Below are 25,738 nucleotides of genomic sequence, written 5' to 3'. Positions count from 1 at the left end.
AACATATATATTGAGCCACATGAATCACACACCTCCTTTTTGCATTTATGTTGTGTAGATTTTATAAAAGCTACTACAGGAAGTAATGGATCTCAAACCTCTTTTGTATTTGTGTTATGTGTAATTGACAAAAATTTCTGGAAATCTATATCCAAGCCTATTTGACAGATTTTCTCAATAGGATCTAAGTCGTCTGAACTCCATATGATTTTTCAAGATAACATTACTTCACGAATCTTCGTGGATCAAGGATTTTAATTTTCAAATATTAATAGACCTAATCAATCGATTAGTTTAGTTTAACTTCCTCCTTGTTTATAATTCAACTATAGCCGTGACATGAACTGTGACAAAATCATTCGAATTTACTGCTATCTTTTGCTTGAACATATCATGACTGCTTGAGTTTTACCAAAATGATAAACTAGAGAGAGAGAAAAAAAAGAGTTAAATATGAGATGAAGATCCATCCACACTCATCAGAAGGTTTCTTAATTTTACCTTTTAAGTATCTCATACAGAACTGAACATTTGTTTCTGATAGTACCTTCTTTTCTCTTAACATCAATCAGAATGAGAAGGAAACTAAAGAAGAATCTAAGAGCTGTGAGGTTGAAGAAGGACTGGAAGTCCTTCAATTGGGGTGGGCATGGGATCATATTCTATTTTCTCATTCGGAATCAATAGTTTCCATCTGAAATCTTTGACTACATTGTGGATAAAAACAAGAATCTCCAGCCGCGCAAACTCTTTTCCCAAGCACATTCTAGGCCCTCCCCCAAATGGAACATATGAAAATGGCGTCGGCCCTGCTCCTTCAAATCTTGAAGGATCAAACTTTTTGGTGTTTGGAAAGAACTTAGGATCCATGTGTGTTACAGCGCCGTTCCAATATAGCTGTTGCATCATATCAAGCCATCATTTAAGATTTGCATAGCAAGTGAATTATGCTTTTCAATTATAACGAGAATACATTGCAAATCATAATCTAAGCTAAAAGAGTGAACATGCACTTTGGTCCGGCCATCAAATGCGCCTCAATACCAAATAAGTTGAAATCAATTATATAAATTATCACTGTCCATGTTACTTTCCGTGTCAATCCAATATTATATGAAAAAAAGGAAGTTTTTCTCGCACTAGAAGTCACCAAACCGAAAAGCCAAACCAAACCGATTAAAAAATTCACTAGGTTTGGTTTGATTTGATTTGGTATTGAGTAAAAAAATCCAAACCAAACCGACGTATAAATATATAATTTTTATATATACTTTTAAGATTTTATATAGCATTTTCTTTTAAAAAAATCTAAAAATATTTGGGATTCTCTTATGGGATATAATATTTAATAAAATATGAAATGATCCATATTTATTAACTTTAAATAATGGGTTGTATGATCACTTTCTTATCAAGTATTACTGAAATGCGTCAACCTCTTTGTTCTTCCATATTTATATGTCAAGATCTATTAAATTCTTACATCTTTGTCGAATTTGAAGTGCTTGTTATTATTTAGGTATCATATTGATTTTTATGTTTAATTACTAAATTCGGTTAACCTTGAAAGTGTATATCAACGAAAACTTATTATCAGACGACTAAAAAAATAACTATCATGTATTACTAAGTAAATTCTCCCAAAAGTATATTTAATAGATAATATATTTGTCAATTTTTTAAATTTTTACTAAACATATATTTATTTATCAATTAAAAAAGATGATTGAAATAATATTTAAGTAATAAAAAATCCGAAAATCCGAAAAACTCGTCAAAATCAAACAAATCCAAACCGATATAATTGGTTTGGTTTGGTTTTGATAAAAACCGAACCAACCCAGTCCATGTACACCCCTAACCTAAAGTAAACGTGCAAAAATGATTAGAATTTTCCTTGGTATAACTTGGGGAGGGGGGGGGGAGGGGGGAATGTATTACTACATTGTTTGTTCTTGGTAATTTTACCCGTCAGGCGGTTTAAGAAAACTTAGAAATTAACCTTGATCAAACGGTTCCAAAGCATGTTGAAGATGTATAATTGAAGGGAATAGAGTTCAAGAGCAAGTGAATATCATCTATGCCATTGAGTTTTAGACTTAAAAATTTTACACTTCCAATTTAAACCATATAATCTTTTGATCAAGTAAAAGTGTAAAAGTAATGAAGTACCTTCCATCCTTTGGGAATGATGTAACCTTGATAGTTCAAATCTACTAGTGCTTCTCTGAAACTTCCAGTGATTGGTGATGTTAGCCTGAGAACTTCAGACACTACATCCCATGTATGCTTCATCTTCTGTATATCATCCCAATTCAAGTATTCCCTTACCTCTTTTGATGTTGCAATCTCCTTTTGTTCTGTTCTCATTATCAAGACAAAATAATAATACAACTACTTTCATCGGGAGAGCTGTCCCAGGCCATCATAATATAATTAAACAAGTTAATTATAAGCCTTATTTTAACGTGATATTAGAGTAGATAAGAAGTTTTATCTTCGAATTTCACTACCACCCAAAAAGAAAAAAGTTGTATACGGTGAAATCGGAGAGCCCAATTTCTCGACATCGAGGCACCTCAGAAAATCATCTCGAAGTCTCGAGGCTACAAGGTTATGATCGAGTCTCCTCCCTCGAGGTTCGTCGAAGCCCGATCTTGGGACAACGTTGACCTCGGCCACGGTAGAAATGGGGAGTTCCCAAGGCACGTGGCTAGGACTGACAGGACTACCCTAACCCTTAATCAGTATGTCTTCTAGCTGTCTCATCTCCGTTTTTTTTATCATTAATGTATTTTGTACTATGTTGGGATTCCCCTCCTATATAAAGGGAATCCCTATCATTTTATAAAGGCCTGTTGCTTCGGTTGCATCACACGAAATAAACAAGAACTCTCTATTTGCTCTCTAACATATTCTCTTGATATTATTGCTTCTATTTATTATCTTCATATTCATTCATCATTTATCGCTTATCATTAGCCATAAAGAGCCTTCGTTGATTTTATTATAACTGTTAGCCACATTTTGACTGTCTTCGATAGCTCTCAGTCGAGCTCCGGAATCGATCTCGAGGCCCTAAATCGACAAGCTCGAGGCCCCGATAACTGACCTAACGGTTCGGTTATCAGCCTATCCTTAACCCTCATTTCGTTTCTAAGTCTCATGTACATAGCATAAACTATTTAACAACCAGCATAAAAATAGATCACGTATTTTTAGAGTCCCATAATCAAATTTAATTGTTATTACCATTTTCACGGTAAATAGTTTGGCACCCACCGTGGGGCTAAAAATAATACTGATTATTTTCTTGCTGGTTTAGCTATACAACGCAAGTTATCTTTCACGCTTTTTCTTGTCCAAGATCCTCGATTGCAGGTCAAAATGTCTAACTTGGTGAATGGAGGTGAAAGCAACAATCTTGAGGACCACGGAGAAAACGGTGTGGATGTTCCAGGTATTGGTGTGCCACCACAAAACCCTGGGAATGCGCCGAAACCGATCCCCGTGGACGCGGTCTCACGTGACACCCAATGGGTCGATATAAGCTTGCATACCGATAGGAGTGTGCGTCAAAGAGATCCACAAGAAGCTCAGAAAACCCCAACTAGGGAAGAACGTGAGGTTAGCCTTCATGTTATTTTTGAAATGTTGCATGCACAACAGCTAGCTATTGCTCAGCTGCAAAGTCACCAGAAAACTCCTAGCATAGTAGCACCAGGGACAGCTCCCCCAGCCAAACAGGTACCGGAGAGATCAAGCAATAACGGGTCTATAGCCGACCCTGTCATCATAAAAATGCTCGAGGACCTCACCAGGAGAATCGAATCAGGTGAGAAAATTATAGAAGCCAACGACAAGAAGGTCGAGACCTACAACTCCAGGGTCGACCAAACCCCGGGCGCACCCCTAGTCCTGGAAGGTATGGATTCGAAGAAGTTCGTGCAAAGGCCGTTCCCAGAGGAAGCGGCTCCAAAACCCATTCCAAAGAAGTTCAGAATGCCAGAACTCCCAAAATACAACGGGACCTCAAACCCCAATGAGCAGGTTACTGCTTACACTTGCGCAGTGAAGGGCAACGACATAAAGCACGACGAGATCGAGTCCGTCTTACTGAAAAAGTTCCGAAAAACACTCTCGAAGGGGGCCATGATGTGGTATCACAACCTAGCTCCCAACTCCATAGACTCATTTGCCATGCTGGCAGACTCCTTCATAAAGGCACATGCTGATGCCATCAAAGTAGCAACGAGGAAGTCTGACGTGTTCAAGATCAAGCAGAGGGAGAACGAAATGCCGCGAGAGTTCGTATCTCGCTTCCAAACGGAACGAATGGAACCACCACCAGTCTCTGACGACTGGGCGGTGCAGGTCTTCACTCAAGGTCTGAATGAATGAAGCTCGGTGGCTTCGAAGCAGCTGAAAGAGAATCTGGTCGAATATCCCGCCGTGACTTGGTCGGACATCCACAACCGATACCAATCAAAAATTAGGGTCGAGGACGAACAGTTGGGAGCCCCCTCGGGCTCAGTATACCCAAGTAGGCTCTTGGCAAATGAGCCAAAGCCAAGCAAAGAAAGATATCAACCATACACCGAAGATAGAAGGAACACCCCAAGGCGCAACCCACCTCGCAACGATCGAAGGATAGTCCGAGGGCAAAATCCTTGGGGGCTCATCAACAGAGCTGGATTCGATAGGAATGCGGGGCCAACAGAGGCGCCTCGCTTAACAAAGTACAACTTCAACGTCGATATGTCAGACATCGTGTTCGCCATCAGCAAAATCAGAGACGCCAGATGGCCCAGACCTGTACAATCGGATCTTTCACAAAGGAACTATAATCTAGTATGCGAGTTTCACAACACGCACGGACACAAGACCGAAGATTGCCGGCAACTCTGGGAGGAAATGGCCCGGTTACTCGACAATGGCCATCTTCGGGAATTCCTTAACGACCGAGCCAAAAACCAGTTTCGAGAAAGGGAAACAACCAAAAAGAACAAAGCAGACAAGTCGCAACATGTCATCCACACGATCTTTTGAGACGACCGCCACTAGCCGAAACACCAAATTCGCCTCCAGTAGAGGGACTAAGAGATAAATCGACGAAAAAATAGCAGCCGCGAGACACACCCTCGGTTGTATCCGAATAAGGGACCATACCACATCCTCCAAACGAATTCCAAGGCGCCCGACCAAAGCAGTCAAAACATTGACCCAACTCAAAGACCTTAAGATTTTAAAGCATCTGTTGCACTCTTTTCCTTCGACCGAGTTTCATCCCGAGAAGGGTTTTACCGGCAAGATTTTTAACGAGGCAACATCTATATGCTACCTTAGGAAAATCCAACAAGTATTCAAGGCTTCTTTTGAAATCAACCTCGAACACTAGGGGGAATCCCCCTCGGAAGGCCATCCGCTCGAAAAAGCCAAAACGCCAAATAGGGTCCCAATAGGAAAATGATGTACTGAGCCAAACACTCGAACGAACCGTGTCCGTATAGCCAGGCCCCCGATACCAAAAATACGTACACTTGTACCAAACAATTGAAGAATATCTTTTATCAAAGCATCTCGCACTCCAAAAGAAGCTCGGCACCTCCGCAAATATGACTTCTCCGCCAAAAACGTCCCAAATACTCGGGGACTGGCGTCAATAATTCAACACCTGAATGACCTTCGGGTCGAGACTCCAAGCTCATAAGCCCTCAATGAGGCAACATGAAAAACATGAAATGTCTCCAAGGCCGAAAGTGCCCCGAATACTTGGGGACTGGCGTCAAAATCTCAAAAAATGCACGACCTCAGGGTCGGGATCTCCGAAATTATAAGCCCTCAATGAGGCAATACAAAATTTACAAGTAACGACTTCCGAGCCTAGGTACCCTCGATGACTCGGGGACTGTCGCCAATTACCATTCATTAAAAACCGAGGTCGTAAGACCCCAAGTGGGTAGACTCGATCTCGTAAGATCTACGTAAGGCAACAACAATATCTATAAGACCTCAAACAAGGCATGAACCACACTTTTACCAAGTGACAATATCTGTAAGACCTAAAGCAAGGCATGAACAATACTTGTACTAACTATCCAAAACTGTAAGACCTCAAAGACATGTAAAACTTGTAAGACCTTACTAAAGGCATAAACCTGATCTCAAAGTTTCGGCTATATATTGAACTTGTAAGACCCCTAAAAAGGCATACCCTCGATATAGATGCCGAAACTATCTCATTCGGGAATCAAAGGCTCTGGCCGAACACAAATGACTCCGGTCACACGGTTGTACCAGCCGAACTAACGCGACTCGGGGATGCTCGACCATCGCTACAAAATCACATTCCTTCAATTACTTCGAATCTACTTCGAAAAGAACCAGTTAAACAGGCTACCCTCGATACAGGCAAAAGAGCTTCGACCATGTCAGCTCCTAAACATCGGCTTTGAGATACTTAGCCTCCGAGCCAAACCTCCCGAGGTGCTCGATCATCGTCATATAATGACTCATAATCGAGGTTTTTTATTAAGCCATCGAAGAGTCAGGAAAACATTATTTATCTTTATCGAGGGAAAAATAAAGCCTACATAAATGGTCGCATCGACCAAACGCGTAAGAGCCATTGTCGCCAGCCTAATGAGCCTCAGGGACACACACATAAAAGGTCGCTTCGACCCAAGGCGCAAGAGCCATCGTCGCCAACCCACACAAATACAAAACTTGAGGGTCGAATGAGCTCAAACCGTAACCCGATTCAGAGACTGAACCCAAAATAGTTGACTAAATATGCCTAAGAGCAAGGCGTAAGAGCCATTGTCGCCAACCCACACTAAAAAAGGCCGCACCGGCCCAAGGAATAAGAGCCATTATCACCGGCCCACATAAAAGGTCACATCGACCAAGCACGTAAGAGCCTACGAGCCAACCCAACGAGACCCAGGGCCGTATCACGAATCTAAAGATTCCTACCAACTTAAAAGTCGATTGATCTGGCCGAAATCTCGGCAAAGAGGAACCCGGAAGATACAAAAATTGCGAGGTTTCCCCCTTGTACATACATGTAATAAAATACAAACTCCATTTACAGCATACTGTGGAAGCACAATATACAAAGACAAAGAAAGAAAATAAATGTCCCCCTTGGGGACTATGGCCCGACGGCCCCGTCCCGCCATCTTCGGCATCGGACAGAAGGACCTTGGCATCATACTCCTCCACTTTAGCTTGCTCGATCTCCTCCAAAATATCGAAACCCCTGGCATGAACTTCCTCGAGAGTTTCCTTCCGAGATTTGCACTTTGCGTACTCTTTACTGCTGCTCGCACGAGAATCCACCTTAGCTCAGCTCTAGTAGTGGTAGCACTCTTCAAATAGGCCGCCGTTTTCTGATCCGTCCTAGTGCTGCTCATCACAGCCTCAGCCCGGGCATTCACCACCTTGGTCTTCGCCCTTAAAAGCTCAGACTCGAGCCTTGCGATCATGTTCGCCCGCGCAGAATCACTCGCACGAACAGTCCGGATTTGCATTTCCAGGGTGGAAACTTTGGCCAAAGCACTCTCCTTGGCCGCAATTTGGGCATTTACATGGGCCTGCAGCTCATCGAACTAACATTTGACCCTGCCAACTTCGCCCTAGAGTTGTTCCAACTCTTCCGTTTTGCTCTCCAACTGAAATATCGAAACATTAACCTTCGAAAATGGAAGAAGGATCATACGTCAACACGAAATACAAGATACCTGTCTCTCGAGGTAGCTCTCGAAGCCCCGGCTTCGATCCGCCTCACACCGCAGGGATACCAGCTCGCTTCCTTTTTTCACACAAAGAAGCTTAAGGGATTTCTCCCTATCTGACGCTTTCCGCAACCGAACCTCATAGCGAAGTAGCTCAGATTTGAGCCTGTCAAAGGCCTGCGAAAGAAAATCCAATGAGAAAGGTAGAGTGTGAAACCGGAATAGTCCTATACTGGTTACCAAACTTACCATAAAACCGAGCCGCTGAGCCTCACCGAAGACCGAGCCATGTCCGATGGCTTAGTGTCCCCCGAAGCGCCTTTGTTAGGAGAAGAAGAAGGCACTACATGCTTCTCACTCTTTGAAGCGCCATCAGCAGAAACGGGGAATGTTCTTTCGAGAACGGAAGCCTCCGAAACCAAATGATCGGTCGAATCGCCTCTCTTGAACTGCTAAGAAGGACTCACCCCGCTACAAGCTTCCTCACACCTCGGAGATCCTTTCCGTTTATCATCGACCCTCGACCCTGAGGTCGGCAGTCTCTCCTCCTCCCCCAGAGGGCATGGCCTCATCTGAGAGAAATCTCCAATACCTGCGGCGGCTAAGTTAGTATGCTAAAAAGAAAAGTACCATTTTGGGGAAACAAGCCATCAAGTTCCTACCATGATGCTTTGCCTCCCATCTCCCCTTGGACAGGTCTTGCCACCTACGCTTATCATAGGTCGAGCAAGCGGCCAATTTACGAGACCACTCGGCCAAATCCGGGACCTCGCTTGGCAACCAAGGAGCCGCTACAAAGAAATGAAACAGAAAAGTGTCGTTATGGAGCCCGCCTCCAGACAAAACCATAAAAATACAGGTATGACACCTACGTGTGAAATTCCATTTCTCAGGAAATCGAAGAAACTCTCCAGGAATGATATTGATCGTTTGTGCTCGAATGAATCAGCTCATCCATCCTCGGTCTTCGTTCTCTTTACCATCAACGATAGGAGACCGTGTAGATCGATGCTGCAGAGTAATCAAACCCCGATAACATAGCCACCGATATAACCTCATGAGATGACTGAGGGTAAAGTCGAGCCCCGCCTTCTCTACAAAGTATCTTATCGTCTGCACTATCTTCCAAAGGGACGGGTGAGCCTGCGCCAAGGTAACCTAATATCTCTGACAGAACTCGAGCACGACCCGGTCGGGGGGACCCGACATAAAAGTGTATGTATATATGCTCAGAAACCCATCGACGTAGGCCATGATGCTCTCCTCAAAGGAAGGTACTTGTAGCACCACTCCTTCTCCCCATCCGCAATCTTTTCTAATCATTTCGAGGTGTCCTCCCCTACTGATGAGATGAACCTCGTGCATGCTCTCAATGTCCTTAAACGTTGGAAGGTCTCTCCAACGTAAAGTCTTTCCTCGAGACAAAGCACCTCAAGGCCCGCTCACCGGGTACCGGCGGTGTACCACCGACCAGATGTGAAACAGAAGTAGAACTCCCCTCTACTTGATGGGCGGATATCAACGTAGCAGTCATGGCTACGATAAAATAAGAGGAGGAGAATATAGATTTGGGGAAAGAATTTGAGTTGAAACAACGGGAGAACTAGCGCAAAGCACCAAGCTCTATGGAAGAAATAGTTACTCAGAGTAATAGAATCTCTACTGAGGAAGCAAGTGAATGAATATATAGGGGCAAAGCAGCGATTGCTAGCCTACCCATAAGGCCAATTAATCCTGGCCATGGTAACGTCACTTTTTCCTTAGGAAATATACTGGCGAGACCACCCGGGATCACCCCGGGGCCCCCTTTATCAAATCACATGAATACTACTACCCCACGAGAGTCGAGAGGTATCGAGACCTCGGAGGCTTCTTGCCATCACAAGCATCGGCCCCAAAGAAGCTATCAACCTAAATTCGATATAGGATCCGATTTCAGGGGTCTCGATTACTCCAACAATGGGCTCCAAAGGATTAATATTACAATTCAAAGATTAGCTCCGCCAGAGTAGCAATATATAAAGAATGGAAAGACTTGGGGCAGAAAAACCCTTTTTTCATTGCCAAAATATATTTACAAGAGACGTCTTTACAAGACTCACTCCCTTGGGAGTACATGCACAGAAAGAAAAAGAAAAAAGGGGGAAAAGCGACACAAGGCCTACTCTTCATCGCCACTATCCTCCGAACCATCTCCAGGATCAAAGTCTGGGATGATAAAAAACACCGACTTTCTCTCTAATTCTCGGGCTTCCTCAATCTCGGTCGAAAGATCGACACCTCTGGTTCCGACCCCCTCCAAGTCTTCCCTCATCGCCTTCGCTCTAGCATGCTCGATAGCCTGTGCCAGTTTTTGCACAGCCCCTATCAATATCTTACGGGCTATTTGATTCGTTGTGGCTGCGTCCTGTAGTTAAGTGGCAACCTTCCCTTCGATCTCGGACTTGGCCGTAGTCAGCGCAACAACCTCCTTTCGAGCATTTTGGAGAAGATCGTGGGTCGATGCCAACTCCGAGGCAGCCACCTCGTTTTGTTCCTTCAGCCTGAGGATCTCCACATCCTTTTGCCCAATCAGCGAATCCCTTTGATCGATCTACGAAGGGAAAAGTAAACCAGTCAGTATCGAATTATGGGAGCAAATGAAAGACTCATGCATAACAAAATACTTGCTCGACAAGGGCGGCCTTTTCTCGGAGTGCTCCCTCCAAAGTAGCCCGGAGCTCGCCTGACTCTTTCTCCTTTCGGGCGGAACGGGCCTCCGACTCTCGCAGTCTCAGGGACAGCCTCTCAAGCTCCTTTTCGCGGCATGAAAGCTCCTCGTTAGGCCTGGAAAAGGAATGATCATACATCTCCTTACACTACAGCAAAACAGAAGAGTTAGAAGAATGAAGAAAGATACTCGAGACTAAAAGAAATATACTTAAAGCAACTATCACCTGCTACATGAACCTCTCCGCTGCCTTGACAGAGCCAGGAGCGTCAAGATCGACGTTCCCGCTAACATCGTCAAGAATATGTCCAGGCGTGCCTCCCCCTTGAAAGGACCCCCGACTTTGGCGGCGTTCACATCTTGAGCATCCCTTAGTTCCCCTGACGAGAACTGAAAACCTGAAATGAAATCATCTATGTCACCGATGTCTCCGAGGGGAAACTCCTGCTCCTGAAAAGCTCCGGGCTCGACCCTTCAGGGTCAGCGGCAATGTTCCCCCAATGGAAATTGTGCCGAGCTCGGTCATGGGATCCGAGGCCACATTGACACCCATCTCGAGCATCTTCGAACTACGGGACCAACCTGAGCCGGTCGTTCTCGATTCAGCAGCCTCCGGTCGAGGAACCTGCGAGGCTCCCGCTCTCGACCTTGTCCTCTGTGCCAACCGGCACTCGTTATCATCATCATCATCCTCATCCTCAGCACCGGGACTTGCTCTGGAAGTTGAAGTCGAGGTCCTAGTAACGGCTCGATGCTCAAGTGACTTGGGTTTCTTTGCCATGGAAGGATCGGCAGCCGCCTTAGCTTTCCTCTTCTTGCCTTTGCCGGGCTCCGAAGCCTCCATCTCGCCATCAGGGGGCGAGCTCATTAGCATATTCTCGCCAAGGCCTACACGAGTGCAGTAACCATAATTTGTCAGCACAAAAGATACAGGGAGAAATGTAAATCTAAGACATAGGTGGTAAGGAAGCTCTACCATGATTCTTGGCCACCCATCGCTCCTTAGCCAGGTCGGACCAAGACCGAACAAGATACGGGAACGCAGTGTCCAACAGTTTGATCCACCCCAGTAAATTCGAAACCGCTTCGGGGTACCAAGCGGTGGCTGCAGGAAACAGAAAGAGGTCATTATTCTGGAAGAAAGGAAAGAAAATCACAAAACATGACTAAGGGAAAAATGCTTACGTTGTGTGTTCCACTTCTCAGGGAAAGGCATCCTCCCGGTCGGAATGATGTTCGAGTTCCTCACCCGGATGAACCTACTCATCCATCCTCGATCCTTTCCCTCGTCAGTGCTCGATAAAAATAATTTTTTGGATCGGTGGTGAAGCCTGATCAAACCTCGATAAAATCGAGGGCTATACAACCTAATCAAATGGTTGAGGGTAAAGGTCTCTCCCGCAACCCCTTCGGTGAAATGGCGAAGCATCAAGACTATCCTCCATAAAGAAGGATATATTTGACCGAGCGTCACTTGATATTTGTCACAAAAATCAAGGATAACCGGATCTATCTCCAGGGGAGAGGATTTAGAGGAATCGATAGGACCCAAAGTGAACGGGTAAGTATACCCATGAAGGAAGCCAGCCTTGTGATCCGTTATATTTTCATCAGGGCTGGGAATCTCCGCCTTCACTACCTCGTTCCATTGGCAGTCTGTCTTTACCGTCTCTATGTTGGTCATGACATTAATGTATCGGGACACGTGTTCACATCGGCCCGATGTGGATGAAGTGGTATCGATGGTAAAGTCCTTCGATTTTAAATTTTAAACAAGTTAATTATAAGCCTTATTTTAACGTGATATTAGAGTAGATAAGATGTTTTATCTTCGAAGTTCACTACCACCCAAAAAAATAAATTCTACGTGTTAGAACCATAAAATCTGACATGCCCCACACGTGAGGTGTCATGTTAAGACATTAAGGAGTCGTTTGGTTGAGAAACAATTTATCCCAGGATTAATTATCCCAAGGATTGTTATCCCATTCTCTTATAGGGATAAAAATAACACTACAATCTCGGGATAACTAATCCGGGATATTAGTTATATCGTGATTTTATCCCGACCAACTATGAGATAAACTCATCTCTCAAATTTTATCCCGGGATTAATTATCTTTCATCCCTCGTATCGAACGAGCCTTAAGTTATTAAAAATGTAACCTAATTCTAACATCTTTTGTGTGTCGACCAAAACAAGAAGGAGGAATAAGTATAAGGGATTGTGTAGCATGGAATGAGGCAACTATTGGGAAATATATTTGGGATATAATTCATAAGACTGACTCACTATGGGTTAAGTGGATTAACCATATCTACCTCAAAAATGTGGATTGGTGGCAATACAATGTAGCAATGGATAGTAGCTATAACTGGAAGAAAATTTGTCATGTTAGAGATAAACTGGCAGGAGGCTATGTTCATGAGGGATGGCAGTCAGCTACAGGGAAGTATACAATCCAAAAAGGATATGCACGGTTGAAGGGAACTCTGGACAATTGCCAATCAGGAAGATGAGTCTGGAGCAAACAAAACATGCCAAAACATAGCTTTATATGCTGGTTGACTATGCAGAAAAAGCTACTTACAAAGGACAGGTTGGTGCGTAGAGGCATATGTGTTAATGCATTAGAGACTATTGAACATTTATTCTATGACTGCCAATTCTCAAGAAGATGCATAACTACAATACTACAGTGACTAAAGGTCAGAATTACAAACGTTGAAGGACAGCTCCTATGAAGAAGAGTAGCAAGGAAAATGGGAGGCGAGCTAAGTAGAGAATTTGCTTTTGCAGCCTTGGCAACGACTACCTATCATGTGTGGAAAGGGAGGAATGAAGCCTTATGGTAGAGTTCAATCCCTAGACCGCACAGAGTATGTGAGCAAATCAAAGAAGAATGCAAAGTTCGAATGATGTGAGAATAAGGGCAAGGATAGAAGATGGCTAGAAGATATATATAGATAGACAGATAGGGGGTAGGAATATATATACATGTACCGTTCTTTATATAGGTAGAAGTTAGAGTGAGCTACTTCATTGTTTTCTTTCATTGTATTCCCTTTCGTTGTACTTGTTTTGGAGATGAATAAATTTTTTCATTCCACCAAAAAAAATTCTAACATCTTTGAACTTTTAGATGACACTTCAATACTCTTATATATATTCACATTTTTTGGGTGGAGAGGGGTGGGCTGGGGTGGATAATTACACATGATATACTGACCTTGCAAAACTTTGTCGTAAACATGAGGCAACTCTCCAAGATACTTCATCACCAATGTTAAAGTAACACTGGTAGTATCATGGCCAGCAAAGAGCAGCAACAGTATGTTATTTGCTAACTCCAGTTCAGACATGAATTTACCGTTCTCGTCCGGAAATAGAAGCAAATGTGACAGAAGATCTTGGGGAGGAGAAACTAATAATTTCTGTTCTAAGGCCTCTCTTCTCTGCTTGACAATCAAGATGAGTTCTTTCCGTATGGCATTTGTTGCTTTCTTTGCATGATAAAATCTCGTTCCAGGGAAATTCAGAGCCACTGATAAAACTCCTTTCAAGAAAATATTGAACAGATTGAAGAGATTTGATATGCGATTTGTGTCTTCTAGGCTCATGAATAGGCGACATGCCAAGTCAAAGGTGTGTAACTTGATAGTTGGGAAGACTTTCAACTCCTCTTTACCTTCATGTAGACAAATAAACTTCAACATTTGTATCCATATATACATTTGGGGCCCGTTTGGCCATAAGGAATTTTTAACTTTTTTTTTCGAAAAATTTTCACGTTTTCTCGGAATTAGTGTTTGTTCATGAAAATTTCAAATTTTACTCGAAGTTAAATTTCGGAATTTTTCATGAAAAACTCCAAAAATCTATTTTTCAAAATTTACTCACAAAAATTCAAATACAGGTCCGAATTGTATTCATGTCCAAACACAATTCTAATTTTTAAATACCATTTTTACGTAAAAAAAAAAAATTTACTTTTTTTTTGGGAAATTTTACAATTCTTATGTCCAAACGCCCACTTAGCATTGAATTCGAGAAATTCAACACGTGACATTTAGTCTAATTAAAGGTAACATATTACGAGAACTAAAAGTGAACATCAGCTCAAATGCCCTCAAAGTAACGTATACTAGTGGCCAATATTGCAAATGAAGAATTGAAATGAGATTTCAGAAGTATTAACTCTACGAAAAAACCTCACAGATTTTCAATATCTCTAATCATTAACTTTGGATACTGGAATGTTGTAAAGCGAGTTATTAAAGCATTTTCAAACTACAACAATTTCACATTCAATATTTTGTTGTTGAAGTTTTGTAAACTAAAGCTCTTCAAACTATATAAGAATCTTATATATATACTCAAACATTTAATATCTAAAAAATCAATCTTGATGAATCTATATATGAATTTTTTTTTAGATAATTAAGTCTCAAAGTATATTTCCGAAAGCATGACCTTGTCAAACTTTTTAAACACCTACTATAATAATGATATAATTGCCTATGAAATATTTTACTTATCTTTTGCTTTGGTTAGTTGAGGTCCTCCAACCGTCCAAGTGAGACACACATGTCACGTCCTTAGTTGTTAACTAAGTACACGTGTGGCACTTGACAACTCGCTCACGATCTTGCACAACTTGCTCACGTTCTTGCTATGTCAAGTCAGCCTTACTACACTCAAGATCGCTAAGAGAATGGAAGAAAGAACACAAGAGAATTGTTAAAGGAGGCTTTGTATTAGAGATAACTTGAATTGTTTGCTTGATTGATGAATTACAAATGAATGGCCCCCTTTATATACTAGTTTCCTAGGGGCTAGTGCGTAAATATTAATTATTACACAAGTCCCTGATATTTACAAGATAAAGGCTTTTTCTAAAATTCTCTACAAGCCTAGAAGATTCCAAGGACTTTCCTAGCAAATCCATAAGGATCTAGGTTCTTCCTAAGGAAATGTCCATACCTCTCTAGAATCTTCTCACAAATGCTAGTCTTCTTCTTATGTAAGCTTCCACATGGCATTAATATATGCCAAATGGCGCCTATGTGGCATGATGACATGGCGGGTCATCACACTCTCCCCCATCTAATATTGCGACGACCGCGGCGCAATGCTGTTGCATAAACTCTTGGATCTTATCTTTGAATTGCCACAAGTCTTCATATCGTTCCCACATGGCCTCCTCCAGTGATTGCACTTTCCAATGGACGAGGAACATAGTGGTGGCTTTTTGCCCTTGTTTTCGCCTGGCTTGGTAATCTATGATAGCCTCAATCTCCCGATCATGCGAGGCGGTGATAGTCATTGGCGCTCGACTTGATTGGCCCCTACTCGGATCATCCTTATCTTCATGATATGGCTTAAGCATGCTAGCATGGAAGACAGGGTAGATCTTAAGATACGATGGCATGTGAAGCTTGTATGAGATCTCGCCTACCTTGGCGATGATCTTAAATGGCCCCTCATACTTGCGAATCAAATTCTGATGCATGCCTCGTAATGCTTTGAACTGTCTTGGGTTAAACTTCACCATGACCATGTCCCCAACTCTATAGTCCGTGGGACGTCGCTTACGGTCCGCAAACTTCTTCATCTTCTTAGCTGCCTTATCCAAGTAAGACTTAGTAGTGTCGAGCTGCTCCTCCCATCCTTTGGCCATATGATAAGCCCCTAAACTCTTTCCCTCGAACGCGGCTGGTAATGAATGTGGAGTTTGTGGTTGTTGGCCTGTGGCTAGCTCAAATGGTATCCGCCACGTGGACTCACTCCGCTACAAGTTATAAGAGAATTGGGCAATATCTATGAGCCTTGCCCAATCTTTCTGATGCGCGCTTACATAATGCCTCAAGTAGCATTCTAGTAAAGCATTGACCCGTTCCGTTTGTCCATCCGTCTGTGCGTGAAAACTAGTAGAAAAGTGCAGTTCCGTGCCAAGTATGTCGAACAACTCTCTCCAAAAGTTCCCAGTGAAGCGGGGGTCTCGATCACTGATGATATGCCTTGGTAAGCCCCAATACTTTACCACGTTCTTAAAGAATAGCTTGGCGGCTTCCTTAGCTGTGCAACCCGGTGAGGCGGGCATGAAGGTGGCATATTTGGAAAATCTATCCACGACCACCATAATAGTACCATAACCATCGGACTTCGGTAGGCAAGTAATAAAGTCCATAGTCACGCTCTCCCATGGACGCTCTGCAACTGGTAGTGGCTCCAAAAGTCCTCCGGGCTATTGTTGCTCCACCTTGTCCTGCTGACATACTAGACAAGTCTGCACATAACATTCTATATCATCTCGCATGCGTGGCCAATAGTAGACTGACTCAACTAAGGCCCTGGTGCGATGTTGGCCTGGATGACCAGCCCACATTGTATCATGACTCTCCCTTATGATCCGCCGTCTAATGTCTCCAAACTTAGGCACGTAGACCCGCCGACTTGTGGTAAGTAGTAGACCGTCTTCTATCCAAAACCGTCTCGTCTTGCCTTTGTTGGCTAACTCGATAAGCTGTTTGGCTGCTAGATCATGCTGCATGCCTTCTTTTATAGCCTCCCGAATGTCCCATCTCGTTGAAGTGATTGCAGCAAGCTCGGCTTTGCGGCTCAAGGCATCGGCTACAACATTACCTTTTCCCGGCTTATACTCCAGCGCATAATCAAACTCGGCCAAGAAATCCTGCCACCTAGCCTGCTTTGGTGTGAGCTTCTTCTGTGTCAGAAAGTAGCTAGTAGCCACATTATCAGTCTTGACCACGAACCTCGACCCGAGCAGGTAATGTCTCCATGTACGAAGGCAATGCACAATGGTAGTCATTTCCTTCTCTTGCACCGTGTAACGTCGCTCCGTCTCATTTAACTTGCGACTCTCAAATGCTATGGGATGCTTATCCTGCATCAGGACACCCCCAATTGTGAAGTCTGAGGCATCTGTGTGCACCTCAAATGTCTTGGCAAAGTCAGGTAACGCCAAGACTGGCTCCTCTGTTACAGCTATCTTAAGGCCTTCAAACGCCTTTTGACAATGCTCCGTCCAAACCCATGGCTTGTTCTTCTTTAGTAACTCAGTTAATGGTGCAGCCTTTGTTGAGTATCCACTGATGAACCGACGCTAGTAGTTAACAAGTCCATGGAAGGATCTCAACTCAGTTACCTTTATGGGTGCCTCCCACTCCTGGATAACACGTACCTTAGCACCGTCCATGCATAGCTCGCCATTGCTAATGACATGGCCCAAGAAGTGCACCTTTGATTGCGCGAACTCACATTTCTCCCTCTTGATGTATAGCTCGTTCTCTCGCAAGACTTGGAAAACCTTCCTTAAGTGCTTCATGTGCTCCTCCAAGGTGTTGATGTAGATGACTATGTCGTCTAGGTAGACTACCACGAACTGGTCAAGGTAGGGATGGAAGATCTTGTTCATAAGGGTGCAAAATGTGGCCGGTGCATTGGTTAAGCCGAAGGGCATCACCAACCACTCAAAGGCTCCATATCTCGTCACACATGTTGTCTTTGGCTCATCCCCTTCCGCAATGCGAACCTGGTAGTAGCCCTTTCGAAGATCCACCTTGGTAAAGTACTTGGCTTGCCCAAGTCTATCAAACAAGTCAGCAATGAGCGGGATCGGGTATTTATTCTTCACGGTGACCTTATTAAGTGCTCGATAGTCTATGCACAAATGCAACGATCCATCCTTCTTCTTCTAGAACAATACTGGTGCGCCAAAAGGTGCCTTTGATGGGCGAATGTGACCAACATCTAGCAGCTCCTTCAATTGTTTCCTAAGCTCCTCTAGCTCGGGAGGTGCCATACGATATGGGGCAAATGCGGGTGGCTTAGCCCCTGGCTCCAACTCAATCTTGTGATCCACCTCTCGCCTAGGCGGCAAGTGCTTAGACAACTCCTCGGGCATGACATCTTTGTTCTCTTCAAGCAACTTCTCTATGCAAGACGACAGTGTTTCTTGAAAACTCTTGTTTTCCTCCAGACTTGTGATGGTTACCACGAACGTCGGCTCCCCCTTCTTGATCCCCTTAACAACCTGCATAGCTGAGAGTTGTGTTTGGCTTTGTCCGTGTGGCATAGTCATTGTAGGTACCATGAAAACTCCTTCTCGCTCCATAACCAAGAGACGTTGGAGGTAGGGGTCGATTAAAGTATGACAATGTCTAAAGAACTCTTGCCCCAGTATGATGTCAAAGATATCCATAGCGGTTACGGTAAAGTTTGTCATACCTTTCCAAGTTCCCAATTTGACACCAACTCCATTAGATACCCCACGAGCATTCTGTATCTCGGCATTCACGGTCTTGACGCGAGAGTTGGTTGGAGCAAGCTTCAATTCCAGTCTCTTTGCGGCAGCCTCAGTCACGAAATTATGAGTTGCTCCAGTGTCCACCATTGCACGAACGGGCTTGTTGTTGATGGTGAAATCCACGTACTGATTGCCATTCTCGGTAGGTTGGATAGCTTGCTTCGTGACAGCACCACATAATCTGATCATACCCAACTGTGCGGTTCCCGGACTCTCTCCTTGTGGCTGCTCCTTCCGCTCACGTACCATGGCACTGAGGCTCTTGAGGTCAGGACAATTCCTGAAGCCATGTGGCCCTCCGCATATATAGCATCCCTTATTCTCGACCTGTGCCTTCTTCTCGGCGTAGCCGTGACGGCCACTCGACTTTTTGAAATCTTGAGTCTTGGAGTATTGTTGTTGTATCTCCTTGCCTTTGCCACGGTCTCCCCCACCTTTGACATTGTTAACCTTTGACTCCTTGCCATTGCCTTTGTCGTGCTTGTCATGCCTGAAGTCCATCAATGATTCGGCCTACACTATGGCCTGGTCTATATCAGTGACTTGTCGGCGTTGCAACTCCTGCTTAGCCCAATTTTGCAACCCGTCCATGAAGTGGAACAACAAGTCATCATTGGTCAGGTTGGGGATTTGAAGCATAAGGGTAGTGAACTCCTTGACATAGTTACGTATGCTCCCTGTTTGCTTCAATTCCCTAAGCTTGCGCCTTGCCTCGTACAAGACATTGTTTGGAAAAAACTGTCGCTTGAACTCCATTTTGAACTGATCCCATGTGCTAATAGTACATAGACCTTTATCCACGTCAGCCATCTTCCTTCTCCACCAAAGCATGGCAGTCTCTGAGAGGTACAATACCGCAGTGTTTACCTTGGCCTCGTCGTCCCTCACTTTGCCGTGTCTGAAGTAGTTCTCCAAGTGCCAAAGGAAGTTTTCCACTTCTTGTGCATCACGAACACCTTTGAACACCGGGGGTTTGGGAGCCTCGATCTTGGCCTCCCTCGTCACCATAACATTGCTGGCTATCTCGGTCACGCCAGCATTGACATGCTCCTCGAGTGACTCTATCTTTTGCCTTCATAGCATCGATAGTACTCAAAGCCTCCATGAGTCTGCACTCTAAGGCAGTGATGGTTTGCCTTAGTTCCATCTCAGTCTGTGTACGTCCCTCCAAGTCATTTCGGATACTCTCAATCTCTTCAAGAGTGTGCCCCTCAAGAACGTTAAGGGTGTCTTCCACCTTCCCCAAACGTTAGCCAAAGATCTCCACGGCGTCCATCCCCGCGTTCATCTTTATCACCCACTCTTTACCGAGCGAGACGTACTCTAGAAGGACCTCCACTTCATCCTCGCTCGCCTCAGTGGCAGATGGTTCTTGGGATGTAAGCCCTTCATTTGACACAACCTCAGGTGGCACCTCCTGGCTCTTGTTGGTAGCGTTCCTCCTTTTGCTACGACCAATCTTGCCAGCAGCATCCTGGATGATGTTGGCTTGGGTGTTGGCAGCGTTAATTTCTCCGTCGTTCGCCATTCCCTTAGTTGAAACCTTCGCTCTGATACCACGTTGTCACGTCCTTAGTTGTTAACTAAGTACACGTGCGTCACTTGACAACTCGCTCACGATCTTGCACAACTTGCTCACGTTCTTGCTATGTCAAGTCAGCCTTACTACACTCAAGATCGCTAAGAGAATGGAAGAAAGAACACAAGAGAATTGTTAAAGGAGACTTTGTATTAGAGATAACTTGAATTGTTTGCTTGATTGATGAATTACAAATGAATGACCCCCTTTATATACTAGTTTCCTAGGGGCTAGTGTGTAAATATTAATTATTATACAAGTCTCTGATATTTACAAGATAAGGGCTTTTTCTAGAATTTTCTACAAGCCTAGAAGATTCCAAGGACTTTCCTAGCAAATCCATAAGGATCTAGGTTCTTCCTAAGGAAATGTCCATACTTCTCTAGAATCTTCTCACAAATGCTAGCCTTCTTCTTATGTAAGCTTCCACATGGCATTAATATATATCAAATGGCACCTATGTGGCATGATGACATGGCGGGTCATCACACACAACATAAATATTTCAACTTGTGCTAACACTACTTGTGTGTTAGTGGAGGTCTTTCAAAGCACATTATAAATTACAAGACGTCAATATACTGCCTGGAATTAAACTAAGAAAATTTTCGCACGTCTCTTTAATTATGCAAGTTTAACGATGTACAATTTTCTCTAACACTTTTCCCCGGTAATAATTTACGGGTGTTTACACCAAACTAATAGATAAATGATATGTATCTTATATATGGACTTCAATCATTTAACCATGGTAAATTATATACATTCTTATCGAATTAAATTAATTAACCATAGTGAGTTAATATAGTTTGGTGTTAACATTCGGTGTGACTAAGTATTTACCGAGCACTTCACTATAAAAGCCACGTTTTTTTAGAATCAAATGTCATGTTTTGTTATAATATGTGTTATCTATAACAGCAATTCGCTATAACATCCAACAATATCCGGAACGAACGAGGCTGTTATAGAGAAGTTTGACTGTATTATCTTCCATGAGATACTTTCATTCTGATTAATTATTCCAAACCAACAACCAAACGACCCCTTAAAACTAACCTGAATGTAATACAGAGAAGTATTTAGTGTACCTTGCCAATGATTCCTGATATGTTGCCGAGTGCTCAACTCCATGGTTTTAATATATAGCTTAGAGAAAGCATCTGGGCTAACAAAATAGAACAACATTTTCCTCATGAGCTTAGCTTCTTCCCCAGAAATAGTAGACAAACACGATCCAAGCAGCTGCCTCACAGAACTTGGCCACCAAACGTTGACCAACTTATTCTCATTTCCAAACAAGAACTTGTTTCCAGCAGGGCCACATAACACAGCAACTTTTTCACCCACTAGACAAGTTTTGAAAATCTGAGATTGATACTTCTCTATTCTGTCCGTCACGAATTTCTCTGGGCTTTCATCCCGTCTCGGAGAAACTCCACAGTTTCTCCGATCACTGGCCATCCGTAGCTGCCGGGAGGAAGATTTGACGTTTTTGTTCTGTTCCTTATAAATAAATTGAAAAGGAAGAGAAGACTTAGAGTAAACGTAATAAAAATTGAAAAGCTAATTACTATTTCCATTGAGAGTAGTATTTCTTTTCGCTTCAAAGATCGTTGACAAAAGGAGATATATACAGATATTTTCTCAAAGCGGCCGATGACGGCTAATTATATATAAGAGCTTTGAGTTGTTTAAAGAGACTCCTCTTTTCTGCTCTCTTGTGTTTGACAAGTATTTTTTTTTGTTTCCCATCGGTGTCCGGTATTTGCATTGGAGCCCGACTATTTGAATTGGTGCCAGATATAGCCCCATTCGGGAAGTACCACTCCCTACCAAATATTTTTTCATACCCAGGGTTTGAACTCAAAAACTCTGATTAACGGAAGAGCAGCCTCATCCGCGCCGTTGCACCACATCCTTTGGTTGTTTGTTTGACAAGTATATTACTCTCAAACTATACATAAAATATGAAACTTCTTTCCCAAAATTAATTCTAAATTATAGGTCTTTTCTCTCTCATATATTCCCTTTATATAATTTATGTAAACATATTTAATTGCATGAAATTTAAAATAGAAAGAAAGACTTATAGATTTTATCGTCTTAAATATATCATACAAAATTATGTTAATAGTAAAAAGATAATGAAGTTAAATTTAAATTATTTCTAAAGAAAGTATCTTTCTTTTTTAAAAATTGGCTAAAAACGAATAATACCGCACATACTCAAACAAACAGAGTATAATTTGGTTATCTCTCCATTTGATTCTGATTATTTGCATTAGTTCTATATTGCAAAGAGTAGCAATATGGCACATAGGTGTTGTTTAACCAGAAAATAGAAATTTCGGTCAAAGCTTATTTTTAGAAGAACTCGGGTTACTGATAATCAAATAAAGAAATAATTGTGTAACGAGAAAGGAAAAATTAGACTGAGAAGTAGCCGAGTAAGCAATATAAAGCAATGTAAATAAGTATATTCCAATAATAATCAGTGTGTCCATACAAGTGTTATTTCTCTCCCTTTTATAGCTATTTCTAAGTACAATATTTCTTTCCTCTCATAATAGAGTCATTATGAGCATTAAATGACACTAATAAAACGTTATAATTGGCAATCGTAACTGTTTCGTGAAGATTCTATGACGTTTCCTATCGTTTATGCTCATTAATTGAAGATTTAATGAATCTGTACTTTTTGTTGTCTTGGTTCATTCCACCGGTGTCTCTTCAAATTATCAAGAGAACCGAGTGACCGTTCCTTCTTGTCCTCTGGACACTTCGCTCGTACCTATTAAGACTCGCGTCTCTTTAAGTATTCTTTGCAACCTGTCACTCTTCTAATAATCCACGTGTCTTGACATGTCAGCCATATAATTAATTTCAAGTGTAATATTGATTTTCCTCGATACAGGTGTGGCTCAGATTCCAAAGAAAATCATGAGAGATCATATTATGATTTCAAACATAGATAAGAAAATAGGTCTTTTTATTCATTTTTGACCCATTATCCGAAATTAGTTACGGACGATAGAATAAATATAAGGGGAAGGACAGATATACTCCACTATTAACGTTTAATAACAAGTCATACCCCTAAAATCTCTAATTACCGTCGGTACCCCCAAAATCTTTCCACCCGATACCCATCTTTCCCCTAACACGATATACACGTGATTTTCTGCGCATTTCTCGATGCGTATGGATTATATAAATTGCAAACCCAAATAAAACCTAAGAATTTTCCTACTGTCTGCACGTTTGTTGGTGAGAAGAGGACATTGGGAGAAAATTGAAGCTCCGACAAATTTGGGAGAAATTTTTTGATTCAAAGATGAAATATAATAATGGCTGAAATATGTACGTTGCTTTCCTACTGTCTTTGCGTTTGTTGGTGAACAGAAGAATTTGGGAGAAATTTTTTGGGGAAGTTGACGCTTTAACAAATTTCGGATTAATTTTTTTATTCAAAGCTGAAATATAACAATGGTTGAATACCTATGTTGCTACAGCATAATGGATATTGGTCTGATGATAATCGAATTTATAGATTTTGAAGTTGATGGAATGTTAATCAAATCGAATTGTAATTTTGATGATTTTCAGTTCTAGATTGCAAACTCTCTTCATAAGGAGTATACGACTACAGTTGATATCAAGTATACTGTTAAAGACGATTATCCACCATTAACAGTAAACAATGATATAGCTTTGAAGATGTATATCAAGTTGAAATAGTCAAATTCAAATGTAACAGCTTTTCCCCTGTATCTTACATTCAAGGAGAATAATGCATATGCGAGTTGTTCGACTATAAGATCAGTTGCAGTGCCAAGGCTAAGAATACAAAGCATGACCGTGAAAGCAGCATCACACTATGAAGATGAAGTTGTTGATATGTTAACAATTGGGAAATTAGAGAGTGATAAGAATATGAAAGTCAATGATATGAATATAATTACAAATTCTTTACACAAAAAGGTTAAAGTGGGTCAGTTATTCAAAGATAAAGAGAGCATACGTAATGTGATGAAATACCATGCAATCAAGAATAGTTTCCAATTCAAAGTTCAAAAATCATATTCGAGAAGGTATGTATGAGATTAGGATTTGAATAAGTTTACCAACACTTGATTTTGTCATCAAAGATACTAGCTAATGATGTATCTGCTTTGCCTGAGGTAGTATTCTTTGTCTTAGTTTCAACAAGTTATGTTTACTGTTTATTGTTAACTTTCAAAGTTGTGATAATATACCATATTTTAATTGGCATATGTTAGAAACTAACATCATACCTATACAATAACAATTGCTTCATTGATTACATATATCATAATTGTTCTTGGGGTTTTAAAGCATCAAGGCTAAAGAAGTCTCATGTTTTCTGTCACGACCCAAAATTCTTACTTGGGAGTGGTGATGGCCCCTCGTCTTCCAACTAGGTAAGCCGGTCACTCAACATTATTTTATGCAATAAAAACATAAATTAAAAGAGTCTAAGATTAATACAGAAAAAAGAGTAATACAGGCCAACATGGCAAATACTCAACATAATATCCTAGAACTAGGTAGTATACAGTCACAAGCTCTAACTGAATATACAAGATCAATATCAAAATATAGTACTGTCTGAAATACATAAACAGTAGAAGTGAAACAGGAGGATGACTCCGAGACATGCGGTCGGATCATGCAGGAATACCTTGAAGTCTCTGGTGAGTGCTAAGCTTTATTGTCGATCAGTCCGATCCGAGGTATCTGGATTTATACAAAAAGATATGCAGAAGTGTAGCGTATGTACACCACAATCGGTACCCAATAAGTATCAAGACTAACCTCGGTGGAGTGGAGACGAGGTTGAAATCATGTGATACTCACTAGATAAATAACCCGTGCAATGAATATATTGAAGAAAACTGATAATTGGAATATAACTGAAAACAATAATCATAATCCCTTTTAGAAAAGGTAATAATAACTCGTTGTAGTAAAACTCATCTTGATCACGAAAACGTCAAAATAGAGGTAAGACATTTGATAAAATGTCAAATATTGTCATTAACTCAGGTAAGTGCAACACGTAAGCTTTCAGACACAATTATGAGAATGAAACACCAACCCCGTCTCAACACAATCACAACAACAAGAAGACACCCTGAAATATCACATAACATCATTAAATGCCACCCTTATTATACCTCATGTGCACATAAAATGATATGACACCCTTATTTCACCACATGCGCTTATAGCCACCCTTATTATGCCACGTGGGCAGCCCGAGATAATGCCACCCTTATTTTGGCCCACGCGCACAATCATAGACAAATAAATCGCACGACAAAACCTCGTGATGTCACCCCTAATCAATTCGCTTAAC

The 25,738-nt window shown here is 42.0% G+C and overlaps 2 protein-coding genes across 2 annotated transcripts; both read right to left on the bottom strand.

The window, feature by feature from the left end:
- Positions 1 to 408: 408 nt before the first annotated feature.
- LOC104212444 (beta-amyrin 28-monooxygenase-like) lies at positions 409 to 9,434 on the bottom strand. Its single transcript, XM_070156271.1, has 2 exons — positions 2,173 to 9,434; positions 409 to 897 (listed from the first exon to the last, which is right to left on the bottom strand). Exons 1-2 carry the CDS (start codon positions 2,368 to 2,370, stop codon positions 598 to 600), a joined length of 498 nt encoding a protein of 165 aa, XP_070012372.1. The 5' UTR covers positions 2,371 to 9,434; the 3' UTR covers positions 409 to 597.
- On the bottom strand, positions 2,505 to 21,900 carry LOC104212443 (beta-amyrin 28-monooxygenase-like). The gene is made up of 6 exons (XM_070156270.1): positions 21,447 to 21,900; positions 13,677 to 14,135; positions 11,423 to 11,551; positions 11,029 to 11,334; positions 10,673 to 10,844; positions 2,505 to 10,594 (listed from the first exon to the last, which is right to left on the bottom strand). The coding sequence occupies exons 1-6, from the start codon at positions 21,817 to 21,819 to the stop codon at positions 10,510 to 10,512; spliced, it is 1,524 nt and encodes a 507-aa protein (XP_070012371.1). The 5' UTR covers positions 21,820 to 21,900; the 3' UTR covers positions 2,505 to 10,509.
- Positions 21,901 to 25,738: the final 3,838 nt, after the last annotated feature.

The sequence above is a fragment of the Nicotiana sylvestris genome, chromosome 9 (assembly GCF_000393655.2).
Source record: "Nicotiana sylvestris chromosome 9, ASM39365v2, whole genome shotgun sequence".
Classification (NCBI taxonomy): Eukaryota; Viridiplantae; Streptophyta; class Magnoliopsida; order Solanales; family Solanaceae; genus Nicotiana; species Nicotiana sylvestris.
Note: the sequence above shows the minus strand (reverse complement) of the source record. Positions and strands in the feature narration are given on the sequence as shown.

Excerpts from the sequence above, each read along its gene's own strand:
- LOC104212443 (XM_070156270.1), bottom strand. The coding sequence starts at position 21,819 with ATGGCCAGTGATCGGAGAAACTGTGGAGTTTCTCCGAGACGGGATGAA. Across the intron at positions 11,335-11,422 it reads ATGGGTGGCCAAGAATCATG|GCCTTGGCGAGAATATGCTA; the intron begins GTAGAGCTTCCT and ends GCACTCGTGTAG. Across the intron at positions 10,595-10,672 it reads CGGAGAGGTTCATGTAGCAG|TGTAAGGAGATGTATGATCA; the intron begins GTGATAGTTGCT and ends GTTTTGCTGTAG.
- LOC104212444 (XM_070156271.1), bottom strand. The coding sequence starts at position 2,370 with ATGAGAACAGAACAAAAGGAGATTGCAACATCAAAAGAGGTAAGGGAA. Across the intron at positions 898-2,172 it reads TCATTCCCAAAGGATGGAAG|CTATATTGGAACGGCGCTGT; the intron begins GTACTTCATTAC and ends ATGATGCAACAG.